Source organism: Arvicola amphibius, chromosome 3 (assembly GCF_903992535.2).
Source record: "Arvicola amphibius chromosome 3, mArvAmp1.2, whole genome shotgun sequence".
NCBI lineage: Eukaryota > Metazoa > Chordata > Mammalia > Rodentia > Cricetidae > Arvicola > Arvicola amphibius.
This window is the reverse complement of record NC_052049.1, coordinates 76826102-76852150: the sequence shown is the minus strand read 5'-3', so window position 1 is coordinate 76852150 and position 26049 is coordinate 76826102. Positions and strand designations below refer to the sequence as shown.

The 26049-nt window shown below is 40.6% G+C and overlaps 1 protein-coding gene across 1 annotated transcript in view; it reads left to right on the top strand.

Moving 5' to 3' along the window:
* Positions 1-26049, top strand: part of Dync2h1 (dynein cytoplasmic 2 heavy chain 1) — a 229932-nt gene that overhangs the window by 97403 nt on the left and 106480 nt on the right. The window contains 10 exon segments of the mRNA XM_038323616.1: positions 4441-4578; positions 5561-5674; positions 6121-6281; positions 10711-10834; positions 11892-12013; positions 15237-15323; positions 16844-16970; positions 17555-17696; positions 18517-18626; positions 23078-23176. Of these exon segments, the coding sequence (XP_038179544.1) occupies positions 4441-4578; positions 5561-5674; positions 6121-6281; positions 10711-10834; positions 11892-12013; positions 15237-15323; positions 16844-16970; positions 17555-17696; positions 18517-18626; positions 23078-23176 (1224 nt within the window).

Here is a 26049-nt window from a genome sequence, read left to right as displayed (position 1 = left end):
ATGTGGGAATTGCATTCTCTAGACTGCTTCTTGTTGTCTAGGGGTGCTAAAATATTTGAGGGGAGCCCTTAGAAAATTAGGATAATGGTCAAATCCTGGCTTGAATAGTCTATCAGGCTAGAGCATCTCAGCCAGCATCCTTAAAGCTGTTGTGGCTGTAGAACTCTAAGAAAGCTGTAATGGAGATACTCTCTCTGGTTGGTTCACCTAAGCCATCAGTTTTCATTGGTATCTTGTCCCCTTTATGGTCTGAAAACGCATAAACTTTCAAAGGTAACGTACATAACACAAGCATGGATTGTGTGTTGTATATGAGCCAGCCAAAGATGATATTTTGTTTTATGTTTCAGCAAGTAAAATGTATGTCACCTATCTTGAGTTTTTTTAATTTTTTAAAAATTTTTATTTATTTATTTTATTTCTTTATGCCTGTGAATTTTCAGGGGGTCTTTCCCAATCAAATCTGATCTTTGTCAACCTTGAATCCATAGCTTTTCTATTTTTGTGGAAATAAAAGCAAAACCTCTTTCCCAGCATAACATTTTTGACTTCCATTTTGATGTTAAGGCATTTTAAAACTATATAGAATGGCTTAATTTAGTAGTTTTTCTATTTCAGTGTCTCTCGGCAGCTGTTGTTTTCTCATCAACAGTTAAAACATTTAAAGTCAGTACAACACCATACTGGATCCAGACTCCCTGTGTATTATCCATCTACATGACTTATTCTTATTTTTAATTGCTCTCTTTTAAGACTTTACTCTATTTTAAAACTATTTTTATAACTGTGTATATCCTTTTTTTTTCCTCTTGAGCCTCCATACATTGTTAAATGTGCTGTAACCTGTTAAGGTTTTTTTTTTTTTTATGTCTGCTTCTGCTTTACTGCATATCTGTAACCTTTTCTGTCTGTAGGAACAAAATTTAAATCACAGCATAGCTTAGCTCATGGCACACTGGTGGCTCAAGCCACCAGTGGTCAGAAGATGCGTCTCTTTATTGTGACCTGCATGAGAGATTGGGGGACTAGGAAGCTATGTTTGGCTCTTGTTTTTGTGTTTGGAACCTTTTTTTTTAATCACTTTCAGGTGTTATATGGAAATATGTGGTCCCACAATGGACACCATTTGTATGTAGTGAGTCTTTCTCTGTTCTGCCAGCCAGCTCCCAAATAATCACACAGAGACTTCTTAGTAATCATGAAAGTGCTACTGATAGCCTAGGCTTGTTTCTAGCTAGCTCCTGTAACTTAAATTAACCCATTTCTATTAATTTACACACGACCATTTGGCATGTTTCGTCAGCTCCTACATGACCTACTTTCTCTACCTCTCCTGGTTTCTCCCCCCTCCTCCTTTCCACTCTCCTGTCTGCTCTGAAAATCATACATAGCTATTGATCATTCAGCTTTTATTAAACCAATCTGAGTTATGTATCTTCAGATAGTGTAAAGGACTATTCCACTGCAACTTCATATTAGGAACAGCTTTCTTTGTGTATTATTCTAAGTATAGAGAGTCAGCTTACATGTGGTTTTAAAATGCTGGCTTCTGGGGTAGAGCATTTGCCTATCACATACAAGGTGTTGGGTTCAGTCCACGGCACTATATGCACCCTCTCCCATCTACACATCAGAATGCCAGCTTCTAAACTTGTCAGAGAGTATTTTCTTTTCCAAAGTTCTACTTTCTCTCCAACTTAAGACTCAGTTGTCTAAATCTTCTGTGTATACATGGCTGAGGGGTCATGGGGGATCCTAAGAGAGTGGCTGTCTGTAGTGAATAGCTGCGGGCAGGCCTGCTTTTCATCCCGCCTGGCTCCTGGCCGCCTGGCTAGCTTATGCCCCAAAATAATAACACAAACTGTATTCATTTAAACACTGCTTGGCCCATTACCTTCAGCCTCTTACTGGCTAACTCTCACATTTTGATTAACCCATATTTAGTAATGTGTGTAGCACCACGAGGGGTGGCTTACCGGGAAGATTCTAGCCTGCATCCATCTCAGAGAGGAGAGTCATGGCGACTGCTTGAGGTGGTTGCCTCACTTCCCTTCTTCCCAGCATTCTGTTATGTCTACTCCACCCACCTATGTTCTAACCTATCAGGCCAAGCAGTTTCTTTATTAATTAACCAATGAAATCATCAGATAGATAGAAGACACACCTACATCAGCTGTCTGCAGCCATCAATTACCAATAGCTCTTCAATACTTCTTAGGGTCCCCTCCCCTACCATGCTAGAATTTTTAACTGGGTTTATCTTGTAGAAATCTTTGTCAGGTAACCAGAACTACTCTGATTTCAGATGTGAAATAGCCATGTCATGTCTGGAGGAAAGTGTTTCATGGTACTCCTCCACAACCTCTGATCCTTTCTTTCCTCTTGCTCTTTTTTGTGTTCTGAGTCTTAGCGCAGGGCTTGATATAGTTGCCCATCTACAACTGAACACTGACAGGCTCTTAACATTCTGCTTTTTGAAATGCATGATTATCTGCATTAACTGTTACCTAGTGCCACAAGATGGGCGCTAACACTGTAAGTGTTGGAGCTTGGATGGAAAGGTATCCTGGCAGTTGGGATCCAAAGTATACCACAAAATCATTGTAAGCATTGCAGCTCAGCTCCAGCAGAAGTGTTAAAGCTCTGCTCCAGGGAAAGATTTCCCTAAGGAAGGGTAACAACTCTGTTCTGGCAGGGGAGGGTTTCCCCAGCAGAGTGTTACAGTTCTGCTACAGCTGGACTCCACTGCTGTGAAAATGTCTCCCCTCACAACTAACCTCACCTCAGATTTATTGAGGAGGAAAATCCAGGAGGGTGAGGCTACAGCAACTGAATAGGATACAGAACCTACATAGGGCTTCTTGCTGTGGGGGCAGAGCTTTCCAGGGTGGCTTGGTATTGATGGTTTTTTGTAGTCTGATTCTGGGGCAAGTTCAGGAATTGGTGGAATTTCATGCTTAGAGATTGGTGGAATTTCGTGCTTAAGGATTGGTGGGATTTTGTGCACAAGGTCCTCAGGGATTGGTGTGATTCTGTGCCCAGGGATTAGTGGATTCTGCAGCCTGACTCTGAGGCAAGATCACGGATTGGTGGGATTTCAAACATTGGTCTTGTGGTCAAGCCAGGGTTAGGTGTTTTTCCTTGGCCCTTTTTACCCTTACAAACACAAGAAAGGAACTTGACAACATGACATTTGGTAGGAAAACAACATCATTAGGCTCTCAACCAGGACTCCATGACTTCCATAGCCATGGGCTTGACTATGTCTCAGTGCTTGGTGTGAATTTGATCCTTTGGAGTAGGCCTCAAGCCCAGTCTTGCACTATTGCACCAGAGAGCTCATCTCACTTGGCAGGTCAGTAGTGTTGCATCTAGGGTCCAATACTGAATAAGACCATTGATGTCTCCTCTAACAGACCGCATAGCACCTTCCTGTAACATCAAAGCCAGCTAGTGGGACAGAGTTGGTTTAAGATTGATGTGTCACTATCCTTTAACCAAAGTGTATGGTGTTGGTACAGTAGTGTCTTAGTTATGGTGGGGAACTAAGAGGATGTGAAACCAGTAACTAAGTATGATTTTGGTTTTGGTAAGGGTTGATTTTAAGGTTAGTTCTTAATGGTGATTTGGGTAAATTATTTAAACTTGCAGAATTGTCCCTTCATTGTGTCATATATATGTGTGTATACACATATATGTGTGTGATTAAATTCTGTGTGTTACCTATATACTGTATAGGTCCTCATAGGGGACAGAAACCTTAGTTAACAGGAGAGGAGAGTAGGAATTTATTTCTATGGCCATTTCTTAGATTAGTGATTGGGAAGTAGGGTAGGGACCCATAATGGCCATGTCAGGTCAAATGCCTACTCAGAGAGCAGGGCATTCCACCAGCTCTGTGTGTGAGTAAACCAAGCCAAGTCTGCTGTAAGCAAGACTCATCTGTTACAGACTGAAAGATCCACTGAATCTTACTTTGCCTTCTGTCCCATACAATGAGTAAAGCAGAGTCAGCCCACTAGTTAGGTTATTGAATATTATGTTGTTCTGTTCAACATCTCTGTCGTGCTTTAAAACAATAGTTCTCAGCTTTTCTAATGCTTTGACCTCATATTATGACTCCCAGCCATAAAATTTTATTGTTACTTCATAACTGTAATTTTGCTACTGTTATGAATTGTAATGTAAATATATAATATGTGACCTCCGAGGGGATTACAACCCACAGGTTGAGAACCACCAAATTAAAGTGTTTTACCTTAAATATCTGATAAGTATTTTGTTGCATCTTAATGGAAATGACACATACAAAACATTCTAATTAGCAATAAGAAAAAAATGGTCCCCTTCTCTATTTGTTTGATTGTTTCATGAAGGGCTTTGCTATGTGTATATAGAATTCCTTTTTTTATAGCTCCAATCAATGTTGTATTGATTTAGGCTGGTGTGTCTAAACTAAACGAAGCCAAAGCTCTTGTGGATGAGCTGAACAGAAAGGCTGGTGAGCAGAGCGTATTGCTTCGGATGAAGCAGGATGAAGCTGACGCTGCCCTTCAGGAGATCACCGTGTCCATGCAGGTACTTGGGGAGGGTCAGGTGTCAGTAGGTAAGCAGGTAGATGACATCTGGGGCTGCTTGGTAATCAGTATGAAAAATAAGACTTTTATCTTGAATTAGAAGGGATCGTTCATCCATACTGGCTCACACTGAGCTTTAGAGAACTTGCATGTCATTTTCCATATTGTTCATCCTGATGGTGCCAAGCCTTTAGGTACCTCATGCTCATGTATATTAGATCAGTGTAGACCTGTGTGCAGCCGATGTTGTCTGCGTTCTCCTTGCCAAACAGGTATGTCCTTTAGCTTACTCTCTCCTTCAGACTTTGACGTTTCCCCCTTTAAAACTTTCAAGGTAAATAATAAAATACCTTTTAAAAATCATATTTATACTTTGATGGTATGTTCAATTTTAATTATATTTCCTAAGCATCACCTTTCTTCTGTTGAACTTATTCCAAGGAAACTTTTGTGAGTTTGTTATTGGCCTGGTGTCATGTTGCCTGTGCCCGGTATGCTTTGTCCTTTATATCACTTTACCTCCGGCATCAGAGGGCTGTGAAGCTGTCCGTCCCCTCTGTGTTCTGCAGCAGAATCTCCTTTTGCGTGTAACTGTCAAGTTACCCTTTCAGCCTGGGTTTGCATTTGTAGAATAAGGCAGACTTGAGAACGAACTCATGATTTTCCTATTCCATGTTTCTGTTTTGTTGATGGTGGTAAAATGGAGCTAATATTTGTGGACAACTTATGAATCACACTAGACCTCTGTGCTATCATCTGTCTCATCTATTCCTCAGATATAGTATTTAATTATCCTGGTTGTTCTGTGTTTCATCAGCTTGACACAAACTAGAGTTATCTGGGGAGAGGGCCCTCAACTGAGAAAATTCCTTCATCATGCTACTGACCAAAAATTCTTCTTTAAAAAGATTGTTTTGGTTGTCATGCTTTTAAATACTGAGTGCGTTATAAGTGATTGTAATGTCATTTAACTATTCCTCCAGGATGCGAGTGAGCAAAAAACGGAACTTGAAAGACTAAAACAGAAAATAGCAGAAGAAGTTGTTAAAATTGAAGAAAGAAAAAGTAAAATTGATGATGAATTAAAAGAAGTTCAAGTAAGTTTTAATGTTCCAATTAAATGTGAATATGTTCCTTTCACATATTTGCCTAACAGTGTATTTGAGCTTAAATATCACTGTGGCTCATTCTTTCCTAGCACTGTTGTCAGTGTAGTCTGTGCCCCGAGTATTAGACATGGAGGTGGTCAGAGAGCCTGCCAGGGATGAAGCACCACAGCTTTTCCTAAAGTACAAATTCCTCCAGAAAAAGGAAAAGTATCTCAAAACAAATTAGACTCGCTAAATTAGAATGGCGCACTCATGGTGGCAAGATATTTTACTTGATTATTGTGAACCTTCTTTTCTTGGTGTGTTTAATAAAGAAAGGCAGTTAGTAATTATAGTCATTGGACTGAAATGCCAGTTGTGTTCTATATGATGTCTAAATTGTTCCTGGTTTTTAACAGCACATCCATTGACACTTCCTGATGTTTGTCTCTTAGCCTCTAGTCAATGAAGCTAAGCTAGCCGTTGGAAACATTAGACCAGAATCTCTTTCAGAAATCCGCTCACTACGCATGCCACCAGATGTAATTCGAGACATTCTTGAAGGAGTTTTGAGGCTAATGGGTATCTTTGATACATCGTGGGTAAGCATGAAAAGGTAAGTTGTTTTTTTTTTTAATTTATATGAAATTTTTTTCCACCAGTGAACTTTACTCACCGGCATGCATGGATCACAGTTATAGAGGTATTTATCATGGTCGAGAGGGGTGGACCAGCTCATGTCACCAGAGCCAGTAAGCAAACTAAACAGATGTGTCCTTTTATTCTATCTATCTGATGCTCCAGCCTATAGAACTGTGCTGCACATGAACCCTCTGGAGAGGTGTCAGGGCCTTACTAATCTCCTCTCAAACTGACAGTCAAGATTAACTACCTCAAGTTTCAACACCTGTTGTCAGCTTGGTACCCAAACACATCTTAAACCATAACATTCTACCCCCTTTTTCCTGAAAGGCATTCTATCACTAAGTACATTCTGTCCATCTTCGTGAGATCCGAGTCTTCATGGTTCTAGCATTGCTCAGAAGTCCAAAGTTTCTTCTGAGACGCTAGGCAACCTCTTATCCCCTCTTAGCCTCTATTAGCTCCTATAGAATTAAGGAGCCGGCTGTGTACTTTAAACAAATAGTGACACACTATAAGCGTTCTACAAGGAAGGAATTGGGGCCAAAGCAGATCTGCAAGCTAGTTTGGCAAGCATTAAATTCTCTGGCTTCATGTCCATATCTGGAACACATAGCTTAGTCATTTAAATCTTCGAGTGTTGGGGTAGTCCTAGTCCTCATTCAGCCCACATGTCCTTTCTTGGGATAACTTCTTGCTTTCACTTTCCCATGTTTCTGCTACCTCTAACTTCCTTAGTCGTCCACTTTATCTTTAGCTTCACTCATTACCCTCTCAAGGCCTACTATACTTTCTGTGGCTTCCAACACTTTCCTTTGAAATCTTCTTACCGCCCCATAATTCTTGCATGCTGGATGCCGTCAAACCCTGCAATCACATGAATAATGCCAGGTTTTTACTAGCTTAAGCATTAGCTGGGCCTGCTCAGATGGTGTTGGCTTCTGCCTCTGAATGCCTCAATTACTGATCCCAGGGAAACACTTGTCACAGAAAGCTGTGTGAGAGCGGGTACCACAGAGCTAGCTCTCTGCCCTTAGCAGAGTCTTTGAGATGAGATCAAGCCTTTACAGTCTTGGGTCTGCTGATGCTTGAGATCCTACCAAACTTTTTTTTTTCCAGTTTATTTATTTTTTTATTAAAAATTGCCATCTCCTCCCCTCCTCCTCCCCCTTCCCTCCCCTCCCCTCCACCCATACCCCCACTCCCTCCCTCTCCAGGCCAAAGAGCCATCAGGGTTCTCTACACTATGTTGAGTCCAAGGTCCTCCCAACTCCCTCCAGGTCCAGGAAGGTGAGCAACCAAACTGACAAGGCTCACACTTATAGCAGCATTATTTGTAATAGCCAGAACCTGGAAACAACCTAGATGCCCTTCAGTGGAAGAATGGATGAAGAAAGTGTGGAATATATACATATTAGAGTACTACTCGGCGGTAAAAAACAATGACATCTTGAATTTTGCATGCAAATGGAGGGAAATAGAAAACACCTACCAAACTTTTTTATGCCTTGTCCCATGGTATTGTGGTGTTTTGTTTGTTGTTGTTTTCTAATAGCCCAAGTTCCTTTAGCTGACTATTGATTATTAATTTATTGGATTACTAATTATATCATTATTCTTTTTATGTATTTATTGGCTCCAGCCTTATTCTGTTTTTTCTTTTTTTTTTTTTTGGGAGAAACTGCAGGATTTTAAAATCTTCTTGCTCTGCTTTTTGCTTACAATTTTCTCCTTAAGCCCAAAACAAAGCAGTCCATGATAATCTGAATTCTGGGTTATCTTGAAATTGTGTGTGCCATCTTGACTAAACTATGACTTAAATGTTCCCTCTCACAGCAACTCAGGCAGGTGCTGGTAGTAACAAGCTCCTGGCCATTGTTACTGTTTGCAGTGTCATGAGCCATCTTTCTTACCAGCCTTTCTTCCCGTCTTCTAAGCTCCTCCAGCAACCTCAGGCTTCACGAGCCCATCTCAACCCATTTGTCTAAATTTCCCCAGAACACTGTCCTAGAGGCTCCGCACCACACCATCAGGAGTGTTTCCAGCAACAATTCCACTCTCACTCTCAATTTTTGTGCTCTTTTTTCCATTTTTGGCAAACAATAATGACTATGTGAAGTGAATGTTCTCATCCCATTATTTTTAAGGAATTCACTCTGAACAAGTTTAGTAACTTGTCTCTATTCACTGCTAGAAAATATTAAGCTCAGGTCTGTCTGGCTCCATATTTCATAATCTTAAAGCTACTGATCCCTGTTAGAGTTGACTTGCTTTATCTAAAATTCAAACTTGGTATGATCTCTTGGCTCTTTATTCCCTGAGTCAGGACATCTATTCCTGACAGTGTTACGCGGTCCCATCATTTTCCCAGGTCTCATTCTGTTCATCATGTATCCTGGTATTATTAAGTGGTTTCATGTCCTTTTTGAAGAACACAGTGTTCACATGTCCATCCTGCTCTCAACACACTCATGCTAGGTTTCTGTCTTAGTTATTCTCCAGGAGTTGGGATAAAATACTCTGTCAAAAGCCAGTTAAGAGAGAAAGGACTTATGTGGTGCCAGGATACCACCCATCGCAGTGCGGTGCCAGGCTTCAGGAGCTTGGCACAGCTGGTCACAGTAGAGCCAGTGTCAGGAAGCAGAGGGAGACAAATACTAGAGGTCAGCTTGCTTTCTCTGTTTAGACAGACCAAGACCCTAGCTCATACGGCTCTCCCCATTCATATACCTCATCTAGGTAATACCTCATAGGAATGCTAAAGCTAGCCTAGTCTAGAGAACTGTCACAAAGCAAAGGTTTATCTCTTGAATAACTCTCCTGTCGAGGTCACAGTCAGTATTAACCTTACATCGGCTAAGTCTCTAAGGCATAGTTTCCTTAGGAAGTAGGTTTTCCCACTGTGATAGCATCCCACCGTGAGGTCATCCCACCATGAGGATGTCGCACCATAAGAACACTCCTTGAGGGCACCCAGAATGCAAGAGGCCACTGTGAGGGCATGTCTCACAATGAAAATTGAACTGGGTCTTGAAAAGTAGGCAAGTTCTTTTCCATATACCATCCATTTTCTTCATCCGCAGATCCAACACAAGTGCTCACTATCCCTGAATATCTCCAGTACTGCCTGTTGTCTCTTTTCCATTAGAAGGTTGTCTCTAGGACAGCACTTAAATCTACCCAGCTAGTCTCTGCTTTCAGCCTTCCTGGAATAGCAGATGTCTCCTTATCCCCTGCGCAGACATAGTGACTGCTTCTGCTGCAGTCACATTGCCTCCCCTCCTCCGCAGTTGTGGCAGTTATAGCTGTACTCTGGTACCTTGTCTTGGGTTGGTCTACTTCCTGTGGTTGGCATCATGGCTGCCTGCCAGGCTTTTCATGGATCATTCTAAATATTTCCTTTATTATATCTCAACTAACTTTTAGAAAATAATTTATTTAACTTCATTTTATGTTATCAATGTGAAGGTATCAGATCTTCTAGATCTAGAGTTATAGACAGTTGAGTGAGCTGCCATGTAGGTTCTGGGAATTGAACCCAGGTCCTCTGGATGAGCAGCCAGTGCTCTTAATACCTGAGCCATCTTTCCAGCCCCTCAAACTGACTTTTATCTAAGTACATATTACACAGGTTACCCTGAAATTTCAAGAGAGGTGTGATTATCTCAAAATCTAAAAATCTTCTGCAAGTGATTATTCAAAGGAAGAAAGGAATGCCCGAGAATCTTGAAGAATGGCCATTGCTCTTAATAATTTATTTAACCCTTAAATAGAAAAGCATTGTGATTTCACTATAGTTACTGATGGAGACGATGTAACCACTGTTCTGAGAGTTTAATACTTTGGGTATGGTTTGGAACGAGAGAGTGAAGAGAGAAAACAGAGGAGAGGATGGTGAAGAGAGAGGAAGGTAAGGGAGAGACTCAGGGAGAAGGGAGAAGTTAGAGTAATACAGAGAGAAACTAGACAGGACTGAGAGTTAACGAGGCACGGAGCCACTTCACTTCAAGTTTTTCCCAGTATATCAGTGCTGGGGTTTGTGCTGTTGATGAGGAGTCATTTTTCCTTCCGGACCTAGAGGTCAGGGTGGGGATACTTTAGAAATGTCTTTGAAGACTCTAGAGGGGTCTATAATAGTTGACATGCAGGGGGAGTCTGTTGCTGTACAGTGTGGTTCTCACACTCCATGTCTGTCTCTGGTTTATTCACTGGATGGCAGATAGACCGCCTCACACTGAAAACTTGGGTTTCTTGTTTATTAAAGCATGATAGTTATTAGCTCTGTTAAATCTTCATATCTTATCCCTGTCAACTCATTGGTTTTAAGTACCACCCACAACACATTTATTTAGAAAGAACAATTTTTAGTTGCCCATAGTTGAAATATTGTACCTTCTTCCTAGCTTCCTTGCAAAAAGGGGTGTGAGAGAAGACATTGCAACTTTTGATGCACGGAACATCCCAAAGGAGATACGAGAGAGTGTAGAGGAGCTTCTCTTCAGAAACAAAGCATCTTTTGATCCAAAGGTAGCTTTTTTTTTTTTTGGCAGTTCTCCAACTTTATTTGAGATTCAGTAGGTTAGTTCTCAACCACATTGACTGTAGATTTTTGAATGTGGTAACAGGCACGTAAGTTACCAATGTGTAGTTTGTTTGGTGAGTCCTCATCCTCATTACGTTTTCTGGACAAACGTACCCGGATACGGTATGGAACATTCCTTATTCCTTTGGCCCAGACGGCTTTATTGAGCTGGTATCAATCCGCACCTCTGGAGTCCCCATCTCCTTCACGGCAAATTTCCGGATTTCCTTGAGTGCTCTAGGAGCACGCTTCTGGAAGCCCACGTCATGGATGCGCTTGTGAATGTCGATGGTGTATTCTCGGGTCACCACCTCGTTGATGGCAGAACGGCCCTTCTTCTTCTCGCCACCCTTCTTTGCGGGAGCCATTCTGCCGAGCCCAAGCTGGAAAGCGTAGCTTACTTTTTACTCTGTGTCACTGGCTTTCTAGTGTGGGATGCCCTGATATTACCATTGTCTAAATAGCCTAAGAGCTAAAATTTAGGAGAAACAAAGCTTCAGCTTTGCTGTTCCATATGGGCTTTGAATCTAGAGTTTGCTCTTAGCTTACCCCTTTCTCTCTTTTTCCCACATTATTCCCAGAGTCACTTTTTTCCTCTGCTGGGTGCATCTGCAGTAATGAGCATCTATTTCCTCATACGTGTATCACATTTCTTTGAAGTTTGACTAAACTTCAATGATTCTGATACTTTTTAAATTCTTTATTTAAATGTTAACTCTTCTTTGACACCAGTAATAATGCTTTCAAAATTCCTCTAATTTAATAAAAGTTATCACATGTAAAAGGAAAAGGCCACGTGCACTCTTTGGAAAGGAGACAGCAGTCATGTTGGTGCATGTGTGTGCTAAAAGATCAGGTGTGTTTAAGGAGACTGACTGAGCTGCAAGTAGAGTTCATCAAAACTTATTTCTCTCAATAAATTCGTAGACAAATTGTTGACATTAGCTTTGCATTTGTCTGATGTTGAGTTGGGTGTGGGGTATCTTGCGATGGCTTTTTCAGAACGCTAAGCGTGCCAGCATTGCAGCTGCACCTCTGGCTGCCTGGGTTAAGGCCAATGTACAGTACTCCCATGTCTTGGAACGGATCCAGCCCCTGGAGACAGAGCAGTCAGGATTAGAGTCGTAAGTATGGATGGTCTGGCCTGCATTGCCGTCAGTTTGATGCATGTATTATATTGTTTGTATTTATTTTGGTTTGGGGTGGGTTTTTTTGCCTTTACTTTGAAATGACAGCTTACAGAGTAAGCTTTCAGATGAGTGGGTGAAATCCCAAGGTAAGAAAGAATTGAGCAGATCCAAAGAGCAGCCAACTTGAAGATGGGTAGCAGAAGCCCCTGGCTTCTCCTGGCTTCTCCTGTGTCCATGTTGCTGTGTATGTGAACAGGTGGGAGTTTCTTCCAAAGAATCAAAGTAGGAAAAGAATGGCTGAACATGTAGAACTGTGTAATGTCACTTTGACATTGAAGTTCTGGAAATATTTAAGATACATTTCCCCAAACAGCATCTGAGCAGGTAGGAAGAATATTCAACTACTTAACTTTGGAGACTGGAGATACAGTTTGCTATTATTATTATTAATTCTAAATGCAGACCAAGATGTTTGTTGAATGTGTCATTAACTTTTGACATTACCTATGAACCCATTGTAGAGAAAAAAAACTTTAATTTTTTTCACTATTATATGAAAATTTTGAACTAAATCATTTTGTTTTTTATTATTTTGACAATGAAAATATTTTGTTAGTTGAGACACATGTCTTATGAGTTTATCTGTCTTGCACATCATTTTCTTGTTCCCCCAATTTTTTTACAAACTGGAGACTGAACCCCAAATCTTGGACTTTGTAAAGAGAAACCATCCTCGTTGTGCGATTGTCCCCACTCTGACAGTGGGTCATCCTTTCCGTTCACATGCTGTGGGTTTATCTGCCACCTGTCAGCACAAACCTGAAAGCATAGTGGATGATCTTTTGGTTTTCTTTTTTCCTTTGTGTTCTTCTTGGATTAGTCCTCTAGAGTCCTGCTTAAAACTTGTATCTTGGAACTTCTTGTCATCATTGTTCTGGGCAATTCCTCTGTATCTTTTGTTTATATTTTATTATAAACAAATTTATTTATTATAAATAAATAATTTATATTTATTACTATAAATTTTTTTAGTTCCTTGTTTTCCTAGAATATATCTTTCATTTCCTATGAAAATGTACATGAGACAAAATATTTCGAGCTCTTCACATGTTTGTTCTGTTATCATACATGTGCAGTATCAGAGTGGTTTGTATATAGTGATTTTGATGGGCTCTTTTCTTCATGTGACTGTGGCAGAGCTTCAGCGTTGCCTTGGTTTCTGTTAAATGTGCAGAGTGAGGTATGCTTGTGGCGGACGAAACCTGGTAGTCTGTTTGAACTGATCTCAGTGCAACCACACTTCTGATGGTGCAGAACCTGATTTCCCAAGTGGAACCCCATTTCTGCTGGCTTCCAGGGCAAGCTTTGCTCTTGAAAAAGGATGTTCCCCATTCTTTCTATGTTACCCGTATTTTCCCTCTTTGAAAGTTTTTAAGACTCTATTTCTGGTGGACATATAGCTAGTGCACCTGTTAGTCCTGAGGTGTTTGTTGTTCCTTAAGTAGTTCCTTCTGTCCCTGTCACCGTACAGTGGGGCATACGGCTGCAGGTCTATGAAACCATCACCCAGGAAGCTGCAGCACACTTACTATCAGCAAGTCTCAAAGGAGCTTGGTTCTGGGAGTTGTTATGTTTTCTCAGGAAGTTCTTGCTTCGGTTCTTATTTGCAAATGAACTGCCCATTTCACAGGTACAGTTTTCAATTTTTGCTTTAGTTCAAGACAGGATGATATTTTTGGAATTATTAATTTTTAAGTTGTGCTTCTTTTAAGGACAAGGAGATCCTTTTATGAGGACCCTTGGATATGCTGTCCACCTCTGCTTTCCTTTTCCTGACATGTTTAGGTGAATGGAATATCTCCTCACCCATGGCATGTGGTACACACCAGGACAGACCCGAGGCTCTACTAGCCTCCTTCACTTTTGTGATCAGGAAACTCTCCTAGTCAGTTGTTCAAATGCTGGAACTAATTTCATATTTTCTTATATCTGGTCTTGATAATTTTTGGGTTCTGGCAATAATTATGACACTTTGTACAAAATAGAGAAACGTCTCCTGTGGGGGGCCTTGGTTCAGGGATTCAGCAGTTAGTGCACATAGTGCATCTGCCTGCCGTTCACACCTGTGCTCCTGTGTTCTAGTTTCTCACCCTGTTTCCCACTGCTGCACTGTTCTGTTTGTATCTCCAGTGCCCAGTTAGTTTCTTCCAAATTTCCATTTTTTCCTCTAACATTCTCTCGAGCCACTTGAGGATGTTCTTTTTCTTTTTCTTTTCTTCCCAGCCTTCAGTACTTCCTCCTATAATCATGTGTTCATTTGCTTTGTTTGGTTCTGGTTAGGAAGCATTCTTGGCATGCCCAGTCCTTGACTTTGAGTAACGAATGTACAGTCATAGACACTAGAGTGTGTAGTTTGCATTCCCCCACTTCTGGTGTGAGGATTAGGTGTTCAGGTGTAGCTTGGCTGGGCAATGACCACTCCTCAGCATGGGGTGCCTTTTAGAGTGAGAGTAGTATTCACTTTTCCCGTAAAGAAGTATCTTGTCTTTTAAATATATGGTATCAGTGGGGCTAGGTAGAGTTCGGTGGATTGTCAACTAGATGTGTTGACTTAAAAGTCTGCTTTTAGTGGAGGGATGCAATTGAGATCCAGCCTCCAGTGCATCTTACAGCTTTTGGACACATTTGTGTCTCTAGCTTTTCAGTTCCTTTTGGAGACAGTTGCTGCTTACCTTCTCTGAGCAGTTTGGAGTTCTGCTTATTTTACCATTCCTTCTTGCAGGCATCTCAATTTGGCTTTTTATTCTGACCTATCAGTCTTTATTTTCGAAATTTTATTGAAAATTTGTCTGTGCCACACATTTGAATTCTCTTTATTATATATCAGGGTGTGTGCATGTTTTTCATTGGTATCATTAATATAGTTCTAAGAGATGATAGATGAACATGTTTACTGTTTTCTTCTTCTTCCTTCCTCCTCCTCCTCTTCCTCCTCCTCTTCCTTCTCCTCCTCTTCCTCCTCCTCCTCTTCAAGAAGCAATACGAGTTAATCAAAAGATTCATTTTTAATTTTAGCAGTTTTATTTATCTATGCATAAGTGTCATAACACAGAACTGTGGCGGTTCTGTCACATTTGCTAGGATATCACTCCTTAAAGTGCTACTTTAACACTGAAATCTAAAACAGAATGATGTCTAACATTGAATCCTACTTCAGGAATTTGAAGAAAACTGAAGACAGAAAAAGAAAGCTAGAAGATCTTCTTAACTCTGTTGGTCAAAAAGTGTCAGAGCTCAAAGAAAAGTAAGTCCAGTTTGGAATTGTAGCATGTCTCAGCTCATTTGAAAAGTTTCACACCTGGTTGTACCCACTGTTTTTACCTCCTCTTGAGGTACTATCTAGTTGCAATAGGGAGAGAGTAGTTGACAAAGTGTTCTTACTTAACTACGTGATTGCTCATGTCTGTGGTCCCAGGACTTGGGGCATGAACAAAGAGCATCCTTGGCTACATGGCTAGTTATAAGGCAACCTGGACTATACAAGACTCTCTCTGAAAAAAAAATGAGCAGCCCAAATAAATACTAGTAATATTTTTCTATAGGTTATGTGTTTTCCCTTGTGGTACTAGGGGTCAAAATTAGGGCCTTGTGCATGCTAAGGAAAACTGCTAAGTTTAGAAAAATCATAAAAATTTGTCTTAGAAATTTTCTTTTTGTCAAGGAAATGTGGAGTTGTGGTTGTAGAAGACAGCCCAGCATGGACATCTGGCCTCCACATGTTCCTGCACAGATGAACATACCTGCACAGTGCATACATGCACATATCACACACACATGCATATACAGAATACACAAAACACTGCTTAAATCTGGCAGGTAGACACTACGTGAGAGATGATACACAATGGACCAGATATTTTGTTTCAGCAGGTAGATATTTGAGAGGATTAGGCCAGGAAGTAAGATGAGAGGAAGAGAGTAGGTAGAATGTGCTCAAGGAAATTTTAAAGATAGAATATTTTATCATCGTGTAAAAAGTTCACATGGTAGCTTGTAGTGATGAGCTGCGGGCAGGCCTGCTTTTCATCCCGCCCGGCTCCCGGCCACCGGCTAGCTTATGCCCTGAAATAACAACACACAAACTGTATTCATTTAAATACTGCCTGGCCCATTAGTTCCAGCCTCTTATTCACATCTTGATTAACCCATATCTAATAATCAGTGTAGCACCACGAAGTGGTGCCTTACCGGGAAGATTCTAGCATACGTCCATCTTGGGCTGGAGCTTCGTTGCATCTGACCCAGACAGCAGAGGCATGGTGATTTATCTCACTTAGGAGAGGCATGGCATCTGACTGAGCCATCTACCTCACTTCCTTCTTCCTGTTCTGTCTACTCCACCCACCTAAGGGCTGGCCAAGGCAGTTTCTTTATTAATTAACCAATGAAATCAACAGATTGATAGAAGACAGCTGATGGGTTTGTGCAGCTAGAATAGGAAGAAAAGCAATTCTAGAAAATGGCTGACTATTCTTAGGATCAAGACCTTGAGTAAACACTGGGAGAAATGTGTATAGAATGTTGCCTGCAGGGCCTGTGTCCCAGTCCTTGGGTACAGACTGATGTACTGATTGGTGCAGAGAAGTGTCCCTAGGGCTGTGTTTGGGTATATTCTGCTACTGAGTGCTACTTGAGCAAGAATGAAAGACTTTATGTGTGTATGTTTGTATACTTGTCTTATTAATGGTATTTCAGACACACATATTATCAGTATGTTCCAAGGATAACTTTTTGGTTCCTAATTGTATGTTAATGTTTTCTTAGATTTCAGAGCAGGACTTCAGAAGCTGCCAAACTTGAAGCTGAAGTCAGTAAGGCACAGGAGACCATCAAAGCTGCAGAAGTCCTGATTAGTCAGCTGGACAGAGAACACAGGAGATGGAACTCACAGGTTTGTCTAGAAGAGCCGCAAACACAGGAAACCTGGGTGTAATGAATGTATTTTCTTTTTTTTTTCTAAATAAGGAATCCAGGACAAATATCCATTAGTTTATAGCTGGCCTTTGAAAAATAACCCTGAAGTGAAAAGTGAATGATGAATCAATAAGTAAGCTCGTCTTTAATCTAAATGTCTTTCTATGAACATACTTTAGGAAATCACTGTTGGCTTTTGCTTGCCCACCTTGTTGATGAGAAGGGCAGGGAGGGCAATGATCTGAGGGAACTTTGCCACAACAATAAGGTTAATACTCAGCACTGTTCACCAATTGTTTTTATTGATATGTTCCATGATTTCAACCTTGGTAACTTTCTGTTTAAAGTTATTTTAATTTAATTGTGTGTGGTGGAGTACATGCATCTAAGAAAACATGTTTATAGAAATATCTTGTGTCTCAAACTTTTAAAAACTTTGAGTTCTTACTGATCTTTTGAAAGTTTGGAGTTGTTAAGGTGTTACTACTTAAATGAGTGCTGGGTTATTTTCTTAACTGGAACTGTCTCCTGAGGGAGTGCCCCACATGTACTGTCTTCCAGGTTTCTGAGATATCGGAGGAGTTAGCTACCCTCCCCAAAAGAGCTCAGCTGGCAGCTGCGTTCATAACCTACCTCTCTGCTGCTCCGGAAGGCCTCAGGAAGAACTGTCTGGAAGAATGGACTAAGGCAGCTGGTTTAGAGAGTTTGTATTGAATTATTATGAGCTTTAAATTTCAGTGTGACAAAAATGGCCCTCCACTTCTGTTCCCTTTACTTCTCTCTCTTTTTTTTTAACCTGTATGTCATCAGGGATAGTATGTCTACTTCAGATTTGTTTTTGTAAATTGTTTAAATTACTATAAGTTTTCTACTCCTACATCCATATGAGACACAGGCCTCCCTCTGAATTATTTTTAATTTTGCACAAAGCTATCCAAGTATGTTATTTATTAGCATTACTATCACATGCCAAGGTAAAATAGGAGGCTCTAACTTTTCTTGCGAATTTTGTGGTTTTTACAGCTTAATGTGACTGTGAAACATTCATTCGTTCATTCATGAATGCTGTTCATTTTTACTTTTTGCAAAGCTTTTTCCTGGGTTTATGGTTTTTTTTTTTTTTTTTTTTTTTTTTTTTTTGGTTTTTCGAGACAGGGTTTCTCTGTAGCTTTGAAGCCTATCCCGGAACTAGCTCTTGTAGACCAGGCTGGTCTCGAACTCACAGAGATCCGCCTGCCTCTGCCTCCCGAGTGCTGGGATTAAAGGCGTGCGCCACCACCGCCCGGCTCTGGGTTTATGTTTTAATGCACAGGAATGGGCGTGAGGCCAATGCATGCCACGGCCTCGTGTGCTGGTCTGTCTGTCAGGTCCTGGTCACTATGGTACAGTCTGTCTGTCTGTCTGTCTGTCTGGTGCTGGTCATTATGGTGCCAGTCTGTCTGTCAGGTCCTGGTTGCTATGGTACCAGTCTGTCTGTCAGGTGCTGGTTGCTGTACTGACTGCTTGATACTTTTGCTTTTCAGAATTTGATCTAAGGAGATTTCTTTGTACTGAAAGTGAGCAGTTGATCTGGAAAAGTGAAGGCCTTCCATCTGATGACCTCTCTGTAGAGAATGCCATTGTGATCCTACAGGTAACTGATAAGATATTCTCAGGTACTATGTTGAAAACTGTCTACCCTGCAGTGTCAACACGCTGTAACTCTGAAGCTATTCTTTCTTTAGTTCAATAAAATGGCAAAAAAATTAACAATTAAAATGATTATCTACTGTTCAATGAAATTTATTTTTAATTAAATAGAAAAGTGTAAGCTAAGATGGCCTTTTATGATGATAAAATACTTAAAATTGAACTTTGTAGTAATCATAGTTATATTGTAGAGTACCCTGAATTATATCATACTCTCTTTGTTTCATAAATTTTGTATTTCAATTTAATTTAATTTACCAAACAAAATTCTTCAATGAGAAAAATAGTTTTGGGCTACATGTTAGAAAAGAACATTTGTACATTTTGGAAAGTTCTTCATTCGTGTGTTTTCCTACAGTTGAAAATACCTTCTTGGCAGTGACTATGAAAGCCGCACTGAGAGCCATGGTTACAAACATCATAGACTAGAAACTTATTACGTTGTTGAGCGGCAGCTTCACTCTGCACTCAGTCCATTCTGCTTCCTCTTCCCCCCAGTGTCGTCCTCTCACCGCATCCCCGTCATGGCCACACTGTCTCCTTCTCATAGTTATGTCCTTTTGTTTTGCTTCATGACTCGATCACAAACTTTAAATGAAGTTTGGTTTTATCATTAAGATGGTGAACCTTTCACATTTTCTACATTTGTTTATTGTGTGTGTGCATATTCATGCGTGAAGCTTGACGACGTTGTGCAGGTCTTCTGTGTGGTCAGCCTTGGGGCCAGTGCCTTCTCTGAACTGTCCTTGCTGGCCTGTGCGAAGTGCCTGCTAACTTCTTCCTAAGTGACAGGATTAATGTCCTGTCTCACCAGATTACACTTCATACACCATTGTTTTCTCTCTTTCCTCTCTGTAACCTGTTTTTCTGAACATTTTTTCTTTATTATCTTACTTCCCTCGAGAGAGAGAGAGAGAGAGAGAGAGAGAGAGAGAGAGAGAGAGAGAGAGAGAGAGAGAGGAGAGAGAGAGTGTGTATGTCTGTGTACATTAAATGTTTCTTCTTAGGTAGCATGAAAATATTTTATATGATTCTTGGCTTGGGTCCTATTTAGTTCTCTAATTTGTTTTGTTATATTATATCTATTAATTAATTGTCCATACTTTAGTCTAGGTTTGTTGCCTGGAAGAAGTCACTGACTACAAATTGAATGGTTTATTAGTTTAAATTGATTTTATTCTTTTTTGATTTGTTTCCTGAACAGTTTTTTATCTTCTTTTGCACTGACATAGACATCTGGAGTCTCAGTTGTTTTTGTAGACAGCATGCTGTGTCAGTGTGTTACCTGTGTTCTGTGTATTTACACTCTGTGTATTTCTATCATGCTTGTCATACTTATTGATCCTTCTGCTCACTTCAGTTATCAAAGAAAGTCATAATTTGCAAGTGTTGATAAGTCTGACATAGTGGCACACTCATGCTATCCTAGCCTGAGAGGCTAATGCAGGAGGATTTTGACGAGTTCAAGGTCATCGTAGGTTGCATATACATAGTGAGATGATATCACAATACCTCAAAGCAAAAAGAACCACAAACAATTCCCCCAGGAGCTATGATGTTTTAAAAATTATTTCCTAAGAATGAATGATGGGGAAGGTAAGCCTTTAGAATATATGTTTATGAGAAAATATATGTATATATTGATAATAACAAAAAGACAACTTTGTCTTCAGAATTGGGTTTCATAATCAATATGGGAACTTGCCTGTGAATTTAACTTTAATAATGACCTTATATTAAATTTCAATTAATATTGACTAGTTTTTTGAATACTATGCACACTCCTAATGCATCCTCACTGTCCACCCTCAAAAAATTACTTGGAAAATAGATTAATTTGCATTTATGGTCTATGTTGTATCCCAAATCTAAGATATGTTAGGTCTGAAATATGTTGTAGTTAAATATGTGATTGGGAAGCATATGCTTAATAACATGTATGAACATACTAGGTAACATTTGTAAAATGAATTTGCTAAGGATTGAACTTGCTACGTAGCTGAGGGTGACCTTGAACTCCTGATGTTTCTGAGTCCACTTCACAAAGCCCTGTATGTATAGGCTCATGTCAGCATACCGCTCCCTCTGTCTTAAGGAGTAGACAGATTTGATCACAGACAGCTTGCCTCTATCTTTCGGGACCATTGGCTTTTACTAATTTCATGTTGACCAATTTCAGTTTGTTTCCATGTTAAAAATGTATCCCTCTCTCCTCTGTGCACTCACCAGCCTGTTACTCTTCTAAAAGGATTCAGATGAGCCTCTTGTTTCACATTTCTGTGCAGTGGCAAGTGGCCACTCTCTGAATGTGATGTAGCAGATCCCCTAAGCGCACCGTGCAGGGTAGGACAGGCTGCTCTCCATTAGAAGCCCTCTCTTGCCCTCTGCATGCCATGGCCTGTTTCTTTTACTTTTTCTCTGGGAGGTCGCATGATCTTAGCTCAGTAATTTAGGCCCAGACCTGTGACTTGTTGTCACTAAATTCATTTCTCAGATGTCTCCAGGACCATCATGTTTACTGACATCCACTTCTGTGGCTTCATTTGTACCAAGAGAAATGGCTGTGCCAGCAGCACCCCCCCCCCGCCCCCCCGTGCTGCTTATTTCCTTTGCTTGGAGTGATGTTCCTGAAGTGTTAGTCTGCTCATCACAGTGTCCCTCAGTGTATGCCAGGGACTTTCCATCACTCGTCATGTAACAAGTGTGCTGGAGTTGTCCCAGGGCTCCAGCCTCTATAGCCTCTTTTCCATCGTGGGATTAGCTCCTTTACCTGGATAAACTTTCTTGGCTTAGTTTGACCTGGCTTTTCCTACTCCAAATCCATGTGTCCCTGTATATCTTGTGTACTTCCTCATCATGCAGTTTTCATTTTTGCTTCTTAACTGGACCTGAAGTCATTGAAGGTAAGGAAATTCGTCTTCCTCATTTCTGGACTCTTTGTATTGGTTGTCACCTAGCATTATAGGTGAGCGAATGAAGGAATGGAAGCTCATGATTTTTTATTTGTAACAATGTGCTCAGTGTAATTTTAACTGGATTTTTATCATGGAACACAGAGATAAAATGTACCTTAGACAGTTTGTCTAAAGTTCTGTGAAGAAGTATATATAAGATTAAAACCGACTTGTAGGTTGGTATAGATTTGTTACACATACTTTGCTAAAATGAGACACTTAAAAATAAACCTCTTTTTTTTTCTGACTGCATCAGATCATTGGTTTAAAATCATGGGTAAGAAATCTTTTAATTTTAAAAGTAATGATGTTGAGGGTATGACAAAATTTGCTAGAACTGAAAGGTTTATTACTGAATGTTAGCAGAAAGCCAGATTCAAACATACAGTAACACTGAATAGGCCATTTGCTAGCCAAGTCCTTTTGCCAGGGGTTGTGCCTTCATACAGCGTAGCATAGAGACCACTGTATGCCTGGTGAGGGGCAAGCAGTGGTGGGCTTGTGTGAGGAAGCACAGTGGGAGGAGCTCCTTGTCTGCAGAACAAAGACTCAGAGCAGCTGTTGGAAAGGCCCAACACTGTTGCTGATGGAAACTGTTTGGGGGAGTTGTTCGTTCCTGCTACTGCCTTCCTCTGACGTACCACGGAAGTTTCCGATGTCTTCTGGGGGGCACAGGTGAAGTCTCTGCATTACACCGACTGTCATGTGTGTTCTCTTATCACTATAGCAAGTGTGTTGTTCTTTAAGTGAGAAAATTTCAGAAAAACTGGTTTGTTGTTTAAAACCATTTACTAGATAATGATTATTTAAAACTATAATACAGACAGGGCTGGAGAGATGACTCAGTGGTTGTAGCACTGACTACTTTTCCAGAGAACCTGGGTTCAGTTCCCAGCACCTACAAGGTAGTTCACAGCTCTCTCTAACTTTAGTTTCAGGGGACCTGGCACCCTCACCCAGGCATACACGAGGCAAAACATTAATGTACATAATATAAAAATAAACAAATAAAAATATCACCTAGGTAATATGCATTTTCTGTTTGTATGTTGCGTCCCTTCATCTGCTCAGCGCTGATGGAGGGCAGCGTCAGTGCTTACAGCTCTCCCAGTGTGAGGCAGTCTGTGGAAGGAGCTCCTACTTCTCTCGGCCCTAATGGAGGGACTGCCTATTCAGTGTCCCTCTGAGGAAGTCTGCAGAGTATGCTCACTTTATAGTAGTTAGATTTAACTGTTTATCACTTGATCCTAGTAATTTATCTAAGTGCTTTTCGGTGCAGCTACAAGCCACACCATCTCTTCCACTTTGTGCTTGATAGAGTTGTGTTATACAAAGACATAGAAAAGCTAATTTTGCAGTGGATTGACAAGTTTTAGGAATTTGTTTATTTAAATAAAACGTTACCATTATTTAAAAAGGTTTCTCTCCCCGCCTCCCCCAGAGTCGTGTGTGCCCATTCCTGATAGATCCGTCTTCTCAGGCGACAGAGTGGTTAAAGACACATCTGCAAGACTCACGTTTGGAAGTGATTAACCAACAGGTATGCGCCACTTATAATCTAGGTCCTGACTGCAGATGAACCAGCAGTGAATACAGCTCAGGGTCTATAACAAGAAGTCTCGTGCAGAATGAGCTGTTCGCTGTGTTCCTCTGGGAATCTGGGCTGCAGGCCTGTCACTTCCAGCAAAGCCCAAAGCACATTGTTTTTGGTGCTAGTGAGACTCATCTGAGCCCGGGGAGTTCCAACAGTGAGTAGGCACAGCTCCTCCTTCTCATAAGAGGAGCTAAGGGGACAAACCTTTACATTGTGCCACAGTTGATGTCAAATGAACTGTAGTTGTAGTGCTTTGGCAGTGACCCCTCACTGCCTAATTTGCCTTACTAAGGAAATTATTGTGGTCTTAATTGAGTTTGTAAGGATCAACATTTGATTAGTTTTTATAGATACTCTTAAGGTATTTGAAAAATTACTTCCAAATTTCATATTCCCTATAAAAGTTTCTATTTCATTTGTATGTAGTAATAACAGCTGGAAATTAAGTGATGTATAATATATAGACATTTGTTATATACCAGTTGGAATAATTCTTGAGAAATGCATTCTTGGGAAATTCTCCAGTATGAACATTGAATACATCCCTGTATCTGACACTGTAGCCTGCCATACGCCTGGCTGCATATTACAACCTCTGGCTTTCAGGCCACAGGCCAGTGCAGCAGGTTATTGTACCAAACACTATTCCAGGGATAGTAGCAGTACATGATGTTATTTAACTCATGTAAACAAAGACTGGGTACAGAAAAACATAAATGATAAAAAATAAATATATAAGGGCAGGTTGTGTAGAGGTAGAAACCAGCAGCACTGGAGGGCATCATGGGGGAGGTAGTGCATGTCTGGATGTTGTGACAGTACAGGAACTTCCAGGCATGCCCAACTTGCAGCTAGCTTTTTTTTTTAAATAAGTAGAAAGAAAACATTGGATAAATTATGATAAAATACAGCATGGTGACTCTATAAGCCAGGTGCACAGGTGCATCCTCAAGCATCAAGATTGCACACCATCAGTGTGGTGTACTTACAGGTAGCTAGCAATCATATGGATGCACTCCAGAGTCACCACAGTTTGTGCACTGATACCCACAGTATCACCGGTCCAGGGGAAGTGTGACTCTGGTCAGCTTGTGGGGTCTGCTGTTGACTGAGTCGTGGGCAGTGTATCATTCTCCTCTGCTTTCACTGAGGAGATTTTTCATTTGTTTTCCTTCCACGTGGAGGCTTGGAATAATATTTAAAACTTGGCTTTTGCTAGACAGAAAGCCTAAAAATTCCTGATCGATTATAAAATCTTACAATATTCCTTTCACAATATTAATCTTTGCTTATAAAGACAAATTTACAGGAATTTTTCATCTTGTTTTTTTAAAACTTGGAACACAGTGGTTTCTTTGAATACATGGCCATTTATTGCAGATAGAGATTGGAATTTTATTTTTGTAACAACTTGTAAGTATAGTGTAAACTTGATGTGAGCTTTTGTATTGTGGCAGACATAAACGCTTGCCATTCAGTTGGTACACACTTGCTTATAGGTATGCAGGATGAGAATGATCTAAAGATCTGTTCTCCAAATTATTTTTATGATTAGCAGTAATATAGTAGACACTTAGAATTTAATAGGGAAGGAAGAGCTTGTGTTATTTGGATTTTTTTGTCACAATAATTTTAAAGCTTTATTTTTCTTATGTGTACTTAAATTATGAAAATTTGAAGATAATTTATTCAACTAAAATGATTTATTCCTAAATATTTTATAACTGGAAAACAACCATGAATGATCTTTTTTATGGTTTATTTTTTTTTTCCTCATGGTTTATTTTTTTTTATATTTAAAAAATTTCCATCTCCTTCCCTCCTCCTCCCCCTTCCCTCCCCTCCTTCTCCCCCTTCCCTCCCCTCCCCTCCACCCAAACCTCCCCTCCCTCCCTCTCAAGGCCAAGGAGCCATCAGGGTTCCCCACTCTATGCTAAGATCAGGGTCCTCCCAACTCCCCCCTGGACCAGGATGGTGATCGACCAAGCTGAGAAGGCTCCCACAGAGCCCGTCCATGCAGAAGACTCAGAGCCCAGAGCCATTGTCCTTTGCTTCTCAGTCAGCCCCCACTGTTGGCCACATTCAGAGAGACGGGTTTGGTCGCATGATCCATCAGTCCCATTCCAACTGGAGTTGGTGATCTCCCATTAGTTCTGTCCCACCGTCTCCATGAGTGAACGCACCCCTCTCGTTCCTGACTTTCTCCCTCATGTTCTCGCTCCTTCTGCTCCTCATCAGGACCTTGGGAGCTCAGTCCAGTGCTCCAATGTGGGGCTCAGTCACCTTCCCCATCTGTCGCCAGCTGGAGGTTCCCTCCCGGTCCTGACTTTCTTTCTCATGTTCTCTCTCCTTCTGCTCCTCATCAGGACCTTGGGAGCTCAGTCCGGTGCTCCAGTGTGGGGCTCTGTCATTTTCTTCATCTATCGTCAGGTGGAGGTTCTATGGTGATATGCAAGAAATTCATCAGTATGGCTATAGGAACTGGCCTTTTCAGGCTCCCTCTCCTCAGCTGCCCAAGGAACTAACTGGGGGCGTCTCCCTGGAAACCTGGGAACAATAATTTTAAATGCACAATAATTTTAAAGCTTTATTTTTCTTATGTGTACTTAAATTATGAAAATTTGAAGATAATTTATTCAACTAAAATGATTTATTCCTAAATATTTTATAACTGGAAAACAACCATGAATGATCTTTTTTATGGTTTATTTTTTTATATTTAAAAATTTCCATCTCCTCCCAACTAACGGGAGATCACCATGAATGATCTTAATCAGTGCTGTAGATAATAAACTTTTAAAACTTGAGATTGTTTCTGT